The sequence below is a fragment of the Urocitellus parryii genome, chromosome 11 (genome assembly GCF_045843805.1).
Source record: "Urocitellus parryii isolate mUroPar1 chromosome 11, mUroPar1.hap1, whole genome shotgun sequence".
Lineage (NCBI taxonomy): Eukaryota > Metazoa > Chordata > Mammalia > Rodentia > Sciuridae > Urocitellus > Urocitellus parryii.
The window spans coordinates 50,029,645-50,045,721 of NC_135541.1; the positions used below are offsets into that span (position 1 = coordinate 50,029,645).

At 40.3% G+C, this 16,077-nt stretch overlaps 1 protein-coding gene across 1 annotated transcript in view; it reads right to left on the minus strand.

The window, feature by feature from the left end:
- Nucleotides 1–490: 490 nt before the first annotated feature.
- The window catches only part of Wls (Wnt ligand secretion mediator), a 102,166-nt gene continuing 86,579 nt past the window's right edge, over nucleotides 491–16,077 (minus strand). Inside the window, exon 12 of the mRNA XM_026409362.2 lies at nucleotides 491–2,309. Within this exon, the coding sequence (XP_026265147.1) occupies nucleotides 2,200–2,309 (110 nt within the window). The 3' untranslated portion in view covers nucleotides 491–2,199. The remainder of the gene's footprint in view (nucleotides 2,310–16,077) is intronic.

Sequence of the window (16,077 nt, forward strand, 5' to 3'; positions counted from 1 at the left end):
GGACAGAGAGGCACTCCCTCCATCTCTATCCTCTGGGAGAGATCACTGTAGCATTTGAATTCCGTCTTCCCTGCTAGATTGGGAGGAGGGGCTACATGTGATTGCTGACACCATGCTGGTGATAAGTGGATGCTGAGTGCATTGGATCATGTACCATTGAATGCTCATCAGGTTAGAAAAAGGCCTGGAAGAATAGTCAAGGCCAAAGTATTTCCTGCTGTCACTGTTTCTCATGGGTTTAGCCAAAACCAGGGGAAAGAAAGGGTAGCGGGCACTGGTGAGTGTATTAAACAGAATGTACCCCAGACCTTCAGGAAGCAGTATCTGAGAAAGAAGACACCATTGAAATTGCTTGTAGACTCCAAGAAGAACATACTTATGTGGATTTATAGTTGATAAAGTATTTCTGTATACATGAAATGATTTTTATTTTCACTGTAACCCTGTAATGTGGATATATTTTTATGGACATCAATTTGTAGGTAAAGAAACAGCTCAATCAGGTGCCTTGGGCAAAGTCACACAGTAGCAAATGATGGACCATCAACAGTTTGTTCTCTCTGCTATGCCATGTTGCCTCTCCAACAACAGCAATCAAATGTAATGACACAGTCTCTTGAAGCAGTAGGAATAAGATGTATGTGGCATGGAGCAGTGTCTACTTCTGAAGTGATGACTGTTCCCCATCCTTATTGACAATCTTTAAGAATTCCTTGCTGATCCAGTAAGGTATTTTGGTTTGAATGTGAGTTGTTCCCCAAAAGCTCATGTATGAGACAATGCAAAAAGGTTTAGTGGAGAAATGATTGGGTTATGAGAGCCTTAACCCAATCAGTGATTTAATCCACTAATGAGGATTAACTGAAGGCAGATAGGGTGTGGCTAGAGGAGGTAGGCATTGGGGGTGTGGCTTTGGAGTATATATATTGTATCTAGCGAGCAGAGTCTCTCTCTCTGCTCTCTGATCATTATGTGAGCTGCTTCTGTTTGCCACACTCTTCTGCCAAGATGTTTAGCCTCAGCTTGAGCCCTGAGGAATGGAGCATGCTCTCTACGGATTGAGGAAAACTTGAGTCCCTGAATAAACTTTTCTTCCTCTACAATTGTGCTGGTCAGGTCTTTTAGTTACAGCAGCAAAAAAACATGGACTCAAACAGAAGGTGAGCTGCCTAGTATAGTAAATGTTAGTTACCTCATTTCCAGAATGGATGCTGTCCCCCAAATGCTTTGATTTGATGCAAAACATTTTAATTTTCTCTATTTCCCCCACCCACTCCTCACTCCTAGATTCAATATGGAATTGAATCTGCTTTCATATACATGGGTCTGAGTAGGCAGGGGGTGTGCACATACATATATACATATACAGACTGGTTTATTTAAATGATTGGATCTACACTTTTGGAGGCCGTTTGAAGCATCTTATCAAAAGAAAACACATTTTTAAGCAAGAGGTTAAAAAAGCTTTTCAGACCCAAAGACCATTTAATACCATAAATCCTACTTGGGTAGTTTAGCAAACATTTTTTTTTAAAACCCACATCCAATGAACTGGTTAGTATTGGATAACACAGATTTGGTTTCAAAGCTGAAATGCCTCTGGTGGAATAGACCTTCTCATGAAATTCAATGATTTTATATTAAGCCATAAAAAATAGGGACACGTATCTATTGACAACTTAAATATTAACTCAGTAGACTAGGCTACTTGGTGATATAAATAGGGGGGAAAAAAAAGTGGTCATGGATGAGGAGTGAGGCTGTGGCAGCAGCATACCTTAAACTGCAAAGAATGTTAAATTCTATCCCAGAATCTAAAGCAGGAAAAAAAGAGTCATATTCCACTCGATATAGACCCCATCCAGCCCAAACCATCCCCAAAGGAGCACACCCCCCCAACACATGAGGTTTACTAACCACCTGCTACAGATGTTACTATGTCACTAATTAACAATGATCACAGAAAATGTGTCATAGCAAAGTTTTTGTTATCATACACAATGCATTAGTGGCTGCAGGAATTCTCCTCCAAAAGCTACCGCCAGAAGGCCATCCAAGAAATGTCCAAGTTGCTGGTCTAAGAAACTGCAGCCAAGAGGCATGAGGCAGCGTTCGTACACTGAGCTTGTCTGGCAGGCTCCGCGCTCTAATGAGAGGGCCTGCGTGTAGACAGATGGTCCCAGTTGGGTGCTGTATTCTCTACTCCTGAGCCTCCTTGCGGGTGAGCTTGTAGATCTCGGTGGGCCCGTCCACGTGGGTGATGGTGGTGGTGAGCTGGAGTTCCTCCCCACTGTGAACGCCCAGATCACCTGAAACAGGGTTTGGGGTGTTAGAGGTGTTCAAGCAGGAAGGGGAAGCAAGCTGGGATTCATTTTCTGGAACTGCTTGGGCGCTGGTCCCCTTTCACATTCTGAACTCGTAGGCCAATGCCCCCCACCTTTTCATTTGGAATTTGCAGTATTTTTTTAAATATCATTTTTGGCTCTCAGAGAAGTCATTAATGATACATGAGTTAGCTCACTGCTGGTCTTATTCATAGTAATTATTAACATTTAATGAGAGCTTACTTTGTGCATGATGCTCTTCTAAATGCTTTATGTGTGATCCTTTTTTAAAAAATGTTTTCATTAGTGCACTAGAGTTATGTATAATAGTAGTGGGGTTCATTTTTACATAATCATACATGCATGGAATATAATTTGCTCCGTTTCAGTCCGAAGTATTTCCTCTTTCCCTCTCCTCCTCCTTCCCCCATTCCCTTTTCTCTACTGGCTTCCTTCTATTTACTTATCATTTTTTAAAATTGAAACCCATAGATAAATGTGGGATTCATTGTGGCATATTCATATATATACACACACACATACACACACACACACACACACACACACTCAGCATAATTTGGTCAATTTCATTCTGTAGTTCCTTCCTTTTCTTGTTTTTCCTCCCTCCCTTCAATCCCCTTTCTCTCCCTCTATTTTTGTGGGATCCACCCCTGCTCTTTCCCCCCTTATTTTTCTCTTTCATATATGAAAGAAACATTCCATTGGCTTTCTGAGTCTGGCTTATTTTACTTAGCATGATGTTCTCCAGGTCCATCCCTTTACTGGCAAATGCCATAACTTCATGCCTTTTTATGGCTGAGTAAAACTCCATTGTGTATATATGGCACCAGGGATGGTTCCATAATTTGGCTATTGTGAATTGTGCTTCTATAAACATTAATGTGCCTATATCATTACGTTATGCTGATTTTAGTTATTTTGGATAAATTAAACTAAAGAGTGGAATAGCTGGGTCCTATGGTGGTTCCATTCTTAGTCTTTTGTGGGATCTCCATACCACTTTCCAAAGTGGTTGTACTAATTTGCAGTCCCATCAACAATGTATACACCCTGACACATATCCTCACCAGCATTTGTTATTATTTGTACTCTTGATGACTGCCATTCTAACTGGAATGAGATGAAATCTCAATGCATTTTTCTGATGGCTAGGGTTGTTGATCATTTTTTCATACGTCTGTTGGCCACTTGGATTTCTACTTGTGAGAAATGTCTGCTTCGTTCTTTTGCTCATTTATTAATTGAGTTGTTTTGGGGGGGGTTGTGTTAATTTTTTTGAGTTCTTCATATATTCTGGATATTAATCCCCTGACAAAGATTTCCCATTCTGTAGACTCTCTCTTCATGCTCTTAATCATTTCCTTTGCTGTGCAGATTTTTATTTTTATTTAAAAAAAATTTTTTTGGTACCAGGTATTGAACTCAGAGGCACTTGACCACAAGCCACATCCCCAGCCCCCAGTTGGCCCTCAGCCCTCTGGTTAACACACTCAGTCCAGTCTTCTCTCTTCCTTACATGAGTCCTGTCATTCCCTAGAGCCTGCTGACCTTAGAGGGCAAGGGCCAAATACTGGCTGCTTTTGCCTTAGTCCTTTTATCTCCTTGGTTTTGGTCTCCAAGTTTTGGTTTTAAATGCTTAGAAGGTCAGTTTCACTAGGCTTTAAGTGGTAGTAATGGGTTTGAATTTTTCATATTTACAATTTTACAATCACCCCTTCTATTTATTTAGGGTCAGTATTAGTATAGGGAGTCAGTATTATATACTATCTGTCCTGTAGGTGATGGCTTATTATCTCAAATTAACTCAGATTGTGCTGTTAGAATTAGTGTTTCTGCAAACCACTAACAGGGAAGTTATAAAGTTTTACAAGGAAAATACAAAATGAAAATGAAATTAACAAAAGCAAACACTTAAATGAACCAAGAAACATAATTTGTATAACACTAATGTATCTTTGATATCTATCTAGCATCTGCTGCAAAATCCATAAATTTATCAACCACATATGAAAATCTTTGTTTTACTTTCTTTTAAAACTCTTTGACACCCTTTAAATACCTTTTATAATTTGCCCAAATTTTTATTTGGTTTTTTATTACAACCCTTTTAATTTTGGGATCACAGGACTCTTTCTAAGGATCTTTCTTTTGAATATAACATTAAGTGAGCTTAATTCTAGCCTACTGTGGGACTATCAGGGATGAACGGCAGGGCCTTGTCTCAGGTGAGGTTGACCTTGACAGATCTTAATTAAAGTGCTTTACTTTTGAATCTGACCTTTGCCCTATTATATCATTCTATTGAAGAGTATCAGAATGGGTTCAATCCCCAGCACCACCAAAAAAAAAAAAAAAAGAGTATAAGAAAACAAGGTTTTCTGAACTGCTTCCTGGGTCTATCTGAATTTCAGTTAGCGTGATATAAATTACATCTGAAACATGAATCAAACAGAAAGGTCTTAAACTTCCTTTTTTGTGGAAAAAGTGGCAGAAGTGTTTCCATGTTCCACACTGTCAACCTTTAAACAAACAGGTTCTCCTTAATAACTTTCCAAAAATATGTTTAAAATGCCCATCCCAATGTAAAGAGCAACATACAGATTTTATATGTAACATATTGACAACTGATTACCTTTATCTAGTAATAAAACATTAAATATCATAAAGAGATCACCAACTAAATTTATTATTTTTATATAAGTCTGGAAAAGGTTATCACTACAAACAGCTTTAGTTTGGAAAATATCAGCTTGGTAAAGTGCTCTCCTAAGCTTTACATTTTAAAAAACTTATATACTTGGAGAAAATGAATATCTAATATACAAAGAAGCCAGAAATAATAGCATCATAATTACACAGATGTCCTTATATTAACTTATTTTTAACTTTTAAAGTAAAATTTAGAATCTCTGATAAGTTTAGGAAACAGTGTTAACGATTAAAAATAGACATCATCTGATATACAAATGCATCTCATTTATATAACAATAAAAATGTATGTAGTTAAAGCAAACCAATGTCAGGTTTTTAAATGGCATTGTGGACATATTATATTTTAAAGTTCAGATACAAAGTATAAAGGAGAGCACTTATTGTTTACCTTGCCTGTATTAAACCTACATAGTTTTCATTCTATAAACTTTTACATATATATTAAAGGTCTCAAATATACTGTAATAACATAAAATAATTTTTGTTCATTTAATCAGACTTATAAAACAATCTTTAAAAGACTTCAAAATAGTCAGATATAAAAGAATAATTATCTCTTTCAAGACTTAGTTTCCCCAAGTAATAGAACCTAATAGACACAAGAAGTTATCTTGATAAATAAGAATAGATCAATGTCTTAAGAAAAATCTTGTTTTTAGAGAGAATTAGAATGTTTTATATCACTACATTGAATTTTGACCTTAGAAAACTCTTAAATATATTTATTTGTGTTAATTATAGTCAACTTAACTACACATATAAATTTCTTAAGGTCTATTTTCACAAACCTTCTGCAACTTAATTGTTTACATCCTTAGTTTTGTCTTCCCTTTCTTATCTTGGACTTTAGGACAAAAATATTATTTTAATACTTTTTCATCTAAAACATTCCTTTTCTCTTTTAACCTCTAAAATATAGCCTCATATCTACAGTTTTTTACATCTTCTTTTCTTCAGATGCTGATTCTTAAGTTTATAACTTGAAACAATCCTTAACCATTTTTGGATTTAGGCAAATATTTCCTTTTTAATGAAATGAAATACTTTCTTTACTTTTAGGCTTTTTCCAATCTAAACACAGAATAAATCTTGTATTATTGTTTTTTTAAAATAAAATTACAGCTGTTAAAGCTTTAACTCTTAGTAACTTTGCTTTTAGTTTAGGCCTAAAAGGAAGGCAGTCTTTAACTCTTTTTCCATTTACCAACAATTTATAAAAACACAATCCCTAAAGACCCTAATATAAACATATTATCTTATAAAGCCAAGAGTACTTGAATTTATATCTAGTGGTTAATATCTTAGTATTTTTTTAAAAAATTTTGTAGTTGTGTATGGACAACATACCTTTATTTTATTTGTTTTATTTTTATGCTGTGTTGAGGGTGGAACCCACTGCCTTATACATGCTAGGCAAGCACACTGTCACTGAGCACAGACCCAGCCCTAATGTTTTACTATTTTAACTTGCAGATTAATCTGATGTCTCTTCTAACAAACACATTTATAATGTTTATCCCACTTAAAATTAAACCTAATTTACCCATAAAAACCAAGGTATCACACAAGCATAGTTGACAATCTTGGTCATTTTCCTGTCAAAAGAAAAATCCTAAAAACCATGGACATTGTACTCTGAACATTTTATAGACACCAACACTCTTGATTGCCAACGAACTATAAAAATGTGGGTTAGTAATTTTAAAGGTATCTTTTAAAGGAGAAGATTTCTATTAAAGCAATGGTTACGATGAGAATTACTTACTTTCCCAAATATCCAGTAGAGAGAACGTAAAAATAAACACATGAATCAGCATGATTTTGGTTAAAGCAGAGGTTCCAGAATGCTTCTAGCCTTTCTAGTTGACAGCAGATGTACAACACAGACCAGTTTAGGTGGAGAAATGAGAGACTATAGAGACACTTTAGAGAAGGGGTGAGGGAGGACAGGAAAAGAGTTTGTCCTCATGATTTGGAATCATAGCAGAAGCTTAAAGATTCATGAAGTTGGCCATTATAGTACCTCAGGTCTGAATGTGGTGATTAATGGCGCAGCTTCCTTGACTGTGGCACCAAGGCTAGGTCCCTCCAACAAGCTGTCTCAGGTCAACCCTGTGTTTAAAGGACTGCTCAAGGCACTGGGAGACCAACCTCTCAGAAGCACCTTCCCAGTGAGTGACTTAAGCTCCTTCTGACCCAGAAATGGGGTATATTTGTCTAAGGGAGTCTCCTATCTTTGGTGCTTTTATGACTAAGTATTCATCTTCTAAGGGAGAAAAGGGTGTTTGGCTAGGGAAAAGTGGGAAGTGTGTGTGTGGGGGTAGAAATACACACATGAAACAGGGAGAAGAAAAATAGAAATACCATCCATTTAAGTCCTGTTGTGGCTTTCGTTTCAAGTGATACTCTTCCCCCATCGCTCTGGTCTCAAAGAGTCTGAAAGTTAATCATTTCAGTCAAGCCCTAGTTGCGATAAGCAGCCCTGATAAGAAATCACCTTGATATCTGTAGCAGGAGAGGGAAAGAACAAGCATTTAAGCTTGGTATATGAATGGCATGGATAGTACTACCTTAGGAGAAAGCTCAAGAAAAAGAAAGCCTATACCTACATGGGATTTCCAGTTTCCTTCCCTGTGCAATCATTTCTCATCTGGACAGAAAAGAAAAACCTTTGGGAGGTAGGGTGTCCCCTGAAGTTCACAAGCCTGTCATATCATCTTCCTTTCTTATGAAGCTGAGTCCCTACAAAGCAGGACAGAAGATCTCTTGAGTGTCCTCTGAAAGATCTGGGACCTGGTGCTGGCAGGCCATAGAGATCCCATCTCTCCTCCCTCCCCTGGAGCATGGTCTCTAGTATAGTTTAGGTATCATGGCAGGAATGCACACAGGGAGAGCAGGAGCCCATCTATGCAAGGTCAGGAAGTGGCAAAGAAGTACTGAAAGCTGCTGGTTAAGACTGAGAAATAAAGTTTAAATGGGGGATCTACACAAAAATGATGGGGAGTGCCTCTTCACCTCAGATGTGACTTAACAGTTCCCACTCACTGAAGCCTGAGTGAGGTCCCATGGCATTCTGCTAGTCAGGAGATGATAAAGAGGAGAGGGTAAGAATAAGAGAAAAGAGGTCTTCTGATCCTCACCAAAAGACCCCAAATGGTGTAGAGGAAAAGTTAAGACAAAGGCTGAATTGGGAAGGTAACTAGGAAAAAACAAACAAACAAGAACCAGTTTCCTAACCAATGCACCAAGATGTTGCAGAGACATTCGTCTGGGGAGCCCAAGAGAGGCAGACACAAAGGTGCTCACCTAATTTTTATGTTCTTGCTTGAGAGGATTTCAGGCAAGACACAAGACTTAGTAAAAGAATAGCAAAGTTTATCAGAAGGGTAGAAAAAGAGAACACTCTCAAGGAGGAGAGTGGGTGGTCTCAGAGAAGGATGGTGTGCCCCTCCTGACCTCCAGGTTTATTGGAGGTCCCAGAAAAGTTTCCAGAGTCCTGCCCAAGTCCACCTCTTGACTTTTGACTGACAGAAGGATTACATCAACTTCGAAGTCCATCAAGGCAACCCCGGGTCATTTTGGCTCATGCTGACCAGTTCTAATTGGAACCTGTTTGAAAGATTTCTAGGGAATTATCCTTATCTCCCTGAGGTCTGGAATCTGGTCTGTGTTAAGGTCACAGAAGTCCCTTTCTTCAGAGTCATGTCACAGGTTGGAGCCTTTTGGGTATTTCTCCTACAAATAACAGGTTTTTTTGTTTTGTTTTTTGCTGAGGAATATAACATATCCTATTGACTAAAGCCAGACAGGGTTTCAAGTAAATTGCTTTTTAACAGAAAGCATGTGGGGGCCAAAACAGTGGGTCCAATCCTTAGAATTGTTCCCTTAACCTCATGTTGCCACTGTTGATGTCTGTCTATTCCTTATCAAGGACTGCTTTATAGATGAAGGAGCTGGAGGTAAGTAAGGTCATTGACTGCTCCAGGTGGGAAGGCAGGCCCCTGAGACAGCCAGCAACCAGGCCCAAGGCACATTTGATTCCAAGGCACACAGTGGGCTACAGCTGCACAACATGCCTCTGGGCTAGTGCATCATTGCTGAGGCTAATTGACCAAGTAGCCTTGTCCACAGGCAGCAAGAGACTGGGCAAGTGACGGATCTAACAAGTTTAGAAACATCAGAGGCTTTTTGAGTACCAAAACATACTCCAAATTTTCTTCTGTCCATAGGGATGCCACAGCACCAAAGTCTTGAACTTATCCTTAGTGGATAGAGGGGCAGTAATGTGGCTATTACTGTTAGCAGGAAAAAACTTTCTATAAGTTAAGCCCTTAAAAGTCTGCCATCTGCCATCAGAACGTAAACTAGTGAAAGGAAAATGGCAAATATTCAGAATCATTAATACCTGGTACATCGATGTGTGGGGGTGCACATGTACATGAATACTTGTAGATAGAGAAATAAAAAAACGTGTCTGGGCTATGCACACATGTTATGTTTTGGGACTGAAATCTTCCCTAGTTTCTAGTATAAAATAAACAAACAAGCTGGGATTCTGTATCATACTTTAGAAAAAGTCTTGACCCTACACTTAGGACTAATATCCTGGGCATCTGTGGATCCCAAGGTCTCAGGATCTTAGGGGTCACCCATATACCCTTCAGGGAAGCCACATGGTATTAGCTTTCCCTTGTAGACCCGTCTCTCAGTGTTGCACAGCAAAGTCTCTCCAATACTGTTAGGATTTGGCCAGAGAAGGTACTAAAGAGGCAGGAGCCCAGCTTCCAGCACATCCAATGAATCTGCCCTTGAGCCAGAGACAGGTGCAAAGTAAAGCTGGGGAGAGACTTGACCCTGGTTGCCGGGGACCAGATTTTCTCAGGTCACTAAGTTGCATTCTTGCCAGTGCAACTTCTAGTTCATGCTTCCACCAAGCAGGTGAAGTACAAGCTTCCCACTTCTAGATAAAAGAAATCCAGGTCTAGATTTGCATACCTGGGTGAGCCATCAGAACTTCAAAGCCAGACTCAGGATCTGCATGTCTGTGTGAGTCATCAGAGTTTCAGACAGTCCTGACCACCCCAGAAGCATTGTTTACCTAAGGAAACCCTTTCCTGAGACTTCCTAGAAAGAGACATGGACGTGGAATTCTGCCTGGCTTTTGAAGAGAAGATGTTGATTCTTTAAACCCCAAAATGTGATTCTAAACTGCAGATCTCAGAAAATATGTATGATTCTGCAGATCACTTGAAGAAACAGTGAAAATTGCTACGATGTTTTTTATTGAACAGATAACTATATAATAGTCCTTATCACATGGCAGAAACAGATTTAAACAGTGCACAAACATTAGTGCATTAATCCTTGTCATTCCCATTCTGTTGGTGAAGAAACTGAGGCACAGAGAGGCTAAGTAACTTGCTCAAGGCCCCCGCTGATCAACAGTGATGTGAGATTCAAACTAGAGTGACTCGGCTCCAGGATCCACACTCTCAGCCTTCAGGTTCTGCCATCTCTTCCTAAATATTCAAGTTTCCAACAGCCAAGGAGACTGACAGTGAAGTACAAAGTCCTCGTGTGATATGTTATAGTTAGACATGTACAATAATTTGGATGAATGTGCAGTATATTAATTCTGTTTTTATATCTGATAAATTTTTAGCACACAAATCAGCACACTGACAGGAGAGCTGTTATTTATGAGTATTTGCCATATGCACTGTGAGGGGCTTAGCATGCCCTGGATTTCCTTGTAAGATGGGAAGCCACGGAGGCGTAAGTAATTTCTCTAATGTGCTGGATGAGGACCCAGATCAATGGGACTCTGTGTAGCAAAATCCATGATTCTCCTGTGTGTTTATTGTACCTTGAAGGGCAACCTTACCCCTCAGGGTATCGATGTGGGCGTATGGCAGTAACTTAGAGGAGTGGGGATCCCTCCAGTTGTCTCCAAATCCCATCAACTCCTATTTCTGCCAAGGTCTTGCTCCATCTGTTAGTCTCCCTCCCTCTCTCTTGGCTTCTGGTGCTCAGTGCACAGACATGCTCAAAGTCTCTTCCCATCTAAGACAAAAACGAAACCCTTCTGAAAATGTGATATGCTTCCTACTGGGGAGAAAAAAGAGAAAGTATGAGAGAAAAAGAAAATAATTCTTCCCTTTGCAGTAACTCTCTCTGGTTATGCCATCAATTCATAACATTACAATGGAGGCTGCTTTTTCATAACCTTTGGGTATGGACCCAACCTTTGGCTCCCATTTCATCTCAAAGGACTGCAGAATTAGATGCACATCTGTAGTGTCACATGCACAGGTGTGTAGTGTTGCTTGGTTCTAACTGCCTGGAATGCCTGCTGAGGACCAAGAAACCCACACACACTGGGGTACAGCTTAAAATTGGCAGCATTTTACGACACACATTTTTGTATCTGTGGCCACTTCGATAAAAAGAAGAAATGATGCTATACCCCCTCTCAGGTTGTTTCACAGATTCTGAGAGAGAACAAAGGTCTTCTAATGTCAATAATTCCTAATCCTATCCTCACAACCATGCAGGCAAACTAACAATCCTATTACCCAAGAGTGGAATTCCAGAGCACTCCCACAACATGAGTTTGACTATTTCTCAAGGTCATACACAGTCTTTGCTGGAGCCAGGATTCCCAGCCATCTGTGTCTATCTCCAGAGCATATGTTCTCTCCATAACTGTATTCTTTTTTGGTGGAATTTTCCCTAGGCCCTCACCATCTTCTCTTCCATTCACCTCCAAAGTAAGCTTGAATGATAACTCTTTATAATGATGTACCTGGTTCACAGCAAAATGAGAAAAAAAAGCAAGAATGATGTGGTATTTGTAAAGCTTAATTATTTCTATGCAAAAGACTGCTCTTTCGTGTTATGTTTCCCTACAGTTTAGGTATTAATATGATTAACATATTAAAAAATAAAATGCTGGGCAATATTACTTTTTACTTCAATTTTTTATTTTTTAAAGAAAAGAAATACCCAGCACAGCATCTAGTATGGAGTAAGTGTTGCAGGAAGCCCAGCTCTACCCTGCTCTGCCTGACTGCGACTAGCCTAGCATATCAGTACTAGTATTACCTGCCAGGATTTAGAGACAAACTCTCCTCTGGAGAGCAGGCATGGCTCAGCTTTGAGGATCCTTCCTGGGAGACAGTCACTTTGATGAGACAAGGTTTAGAGACCCTGGGTCCAGTCATCTCTTAATCCCTTTTAAACACAAGAGATAGTTATACCAGGCTACAGGGAGCCATTTCCAACAACCTCCAAAACATCTCCAGACACCCAATACCAGGATAAGACTCCAAGGTGAAGGACAAAATTAAACTTAGAAATTTTGAGTAAAATCTCAGTGTCATAGACTGAATTGTGCCCCCTATGCAAAGTCACGTATTGACATCCTAACCCCTAATACCTCAGAATGTTGCTGTATTTGGTAACAGGGTGTTTAAAAAGGTAGTTAGGTTAAAAAATGAAATAATTGGTATGAGCTCTCATCCAAAATGATTGGTATGCTTTGAAAGGAAGGGGACTGGAATACAGATACACTCCGAGGAAGACCACATGAGGACTCAGGAAGAAGGTGGCCATTTACAAGCCAAGGAGAGCTCTCAGAAGAAATCAATTTTGCTGACTCTGATCTTATCCTTTCAGCCTCCGGAATTATGAGTAAATAAATTTCTGTTGTTTAAGTCACTAAGCCTGTGGTATTTGTTATAGCAGCCCTACCAAACTAATACATTTGGGAAGCAGAAAGTTCTCCTCAAGAAGGTGACTGAAGTGCCCCCAATGGGACAGGGTGACAGTAATTTTAAGACACAGAGAAGATGACTTTAAATGACAGAAGTATGAAAGTTCAGGTCACTGGTAAGACAACAGCCCTGAGAGAGGCAAGAAGAAGAAAGTACCTGACTACAAATAGCAGAGTAGGAGGTTCAGGCTGGCAAAGGACTGTCGCTTGGTTCCCACCTTCACTGGGAAATGGGAAAAGGCTGTTGAGAGCCACTTTAGAGTCTGGGTCCAGCCTTGAAGATAAGAACAATTCCATCACTGTTTGCAGACATCAAGGGAAAGCCAGGCTGGCCCAGGATGGATCATCAAACATAAACCAGGGGGTGACTGAAGTAAATGACAGACACTGTCAGGCCCCACGGCTCAATCCAAGCATTTATGGAGGCAACAAAAGCTAAAGCCACTGCTCCTGTGAAACAAGCAGCAGCTTCCAGAAGTAATACTGGCAGCACGTGGTAGTTGGTGACCAAGACATGGGACCTGGGGATACTGCTGTGGCTTCCAGGAGCTTGAGTGCATCAGACATTAGACATTTCACAGGCACAGAAACAGGAAGGCCCAAGTGGCGATTAGGGCATCTCTCGTTCCCTTCACGGTAGTCATTCAGTCAGGAATACAGTTTCCCATAATTCTTCCAAAACATTCTTGTCAAGAATTGTGTAGGCAAAAGAACACAAAAACCAAAGCTACAATCCAGAAATTTCTGACTGCATGACCTGCTCTTACTTTATTTTTTTCCCCCACAGGGATTAGTGACCTACTGAGTTAAACAGTTTTTCATGAGTACAGGGCATTGCTGTTGTACCCCTTGGGGATGGTGCTTTTGCCCCAAGAAAGGGGTCAACATTAGCCCTCTGCAGTTCATTTCTGCCTGCGAAGATATCCAGAATGATTCATAAATGGTTATGGCAACAAGTAAAAAGAACAGCTTTAATGAAAGTCAGCAGCAGGGGGAAAAATGTAAATGCTCCTCGAAGGAAAGAGAACCAGAATATCATCATTGCATTTTTTAAAACGGTGTATGTGTGTGTGTGTGTGTGTGTGTGTGTGTGTGTGTGACATAAAGATGCACATACATGTTCACACAAGATCATTATACACATACAGGTGTCCCTTGGTATCCATAGAGGGTTAGTTCTGGAACCTCCTAAGGTTACCCAAATCTGTAAATACTGAAGTCCTTCATATAAAATGCCATAGTCTTTGCATGAAATCCCCCCTGAATACTTTATATCAGCTCTAGATTATTTATAATACCTCATACAATGTAAATGTCATGCTAAAGAGTTGTTATACTCTATTGTTTAAAAAGGAATGACCAGAAAAAGAAGTCTGTACATGTTTAGTACAGATGCTTTTTTTTTAAAGGGTATATCTAATCTGTGGTTGGCTAAATCTGAAAATGTGGGACTCCAGGACACAGAGGGCCAGGTAAATGTGTGTGTGTGTGTGTGTGTGTGTGTGTGTGTGTGTGAGAGAGAGAGAGAGAGAGAGAGAGAGAGAGAGAGAGAGAGAGAGAGAGTCTATGTTCAACAATTCATGTGAATGTGTTGCACTACTGCTGTTGCTCTGGGAAATCAGGCAACAGGAGGAGCCCCCCAAACCTGCAGTAACTATCTGGAGTGAGCACACTGGCTTGCAGCTGTCCTGCCAGGTCCTGTATTTCAACATGTAGGTGAGGATACCTTGTCCCCAGATCAGGATAATGTCTCCCTGATAGTAAGGGCCCACCCTATCCCTCTATCTCATCCAACATAGCACAGTGCTAAGTACTGTGATGCTTGGTAGTTCATTTGTGAAGGGTCACTCTCTGATCCGGGCAGTGAAAGAGAAACAGAAACTCATGAGGGGAAGGGCTCTCTGGAAAGTGACCCTCAATTGAAACTGCTGCCCATTTTGTTCTTCTCTGTGCATTCCATGACCAAAGGAAGAAGCAAACATCTATTCCTTTCCAACCCATCTCCTCATGTTTCTTGGCATCTCTCCATCCCCCTAAACAAAAGAACACTCCTCTATAGTTCTTTCCCTTTTATATACCCTTTGGCATCAGAAACTGTTTGTCAAGTTCCTGGAAATGGGTTTTCTCCCTAGCGATTCATCTAGGACCCATCTCATGAAGAAAAGAAGCACCACATGCCTGGGATTCACTCTCCATAGAAGAGATCTGAATTCTTGGCTCTGGGCCTTAGAAGTAAGTGCAGTGGGGGGTAGGGGTCGGGGGAAGCCCAAGCTAATTAAAAGGGAGCATGGGAAGGTTGGGGGAGTGAGAAAATACCATCCAGACACCCAGGGGATTTTAAAATGCAGCATATCCTCTTGAGGGTTCATGTTTAGGTTTCCATGGAATATTCCCAAATATTTCCAAGGAGCTTCAGAATCTTGGCTAATGCTCCATAATTCTTAGACACACTGTGTATCCTTGTGGCAGATGAAGAGGTAAAAAAGGGAAGAAGAGCAGAGAAGGAAAGTGTTCAGAGAGCCTGACATGGAAGAGACCCTTCTGACTACATGAGGTCATGGTACCACATCAGAAAGCACAGGGTACAAGCTACAAGGGCTCAAGCTGTGAATCTACCACTGGAAAACTGCGAAAGCACATGGCTTTTGTGTTTGTGATCAGCATGGAGTACCAAAGCAGTCTAACCACCAAAATACTGGAAGAATGTTTTTCCCCCTGGGGCTCTGCTGGCATTTGAGGTAAGACAATTCTTTCTTGCAAGAACCTATTTCTTTCATTGCGGGACATTTAGCATCTCTAGAATGTGGACACTAAGTGCCAGTGGCACATTCCAATCATAGTGACAATCCAAAGCAACCACAAATACTTCCAAACTCCCATCAGTGAAGGAATCCAGGGATACGGCCTCCTGTTGAGAACTAGTTTTTGAGCTTTCTTGGAAATAATAGCTCAAGCTGTCTTCAACAAAAAATCTTGATGAGGAAAAGATGGAGTTTCTGATTCTCAGTTGTGAGCTTTAGAGCGTAAGTGGGCTGTTGTGAAGGGTGAGGGGTCTGATGGGATCCACCTAAAATCCCTGGCTTGGCAGGGCCATCAGCCTAACCAAGCTGGAGCCAGGCATTCTTGCCAGCATTTGGATACTCCTTACTTGTGACAGATATCATGCCCTGGGTTGTCACTCAGTGAAGAAAGTGCCCCCATGCCCCTTCTTTGCTATCATGAAGAAAGAGAGGCATTGAATGCCAC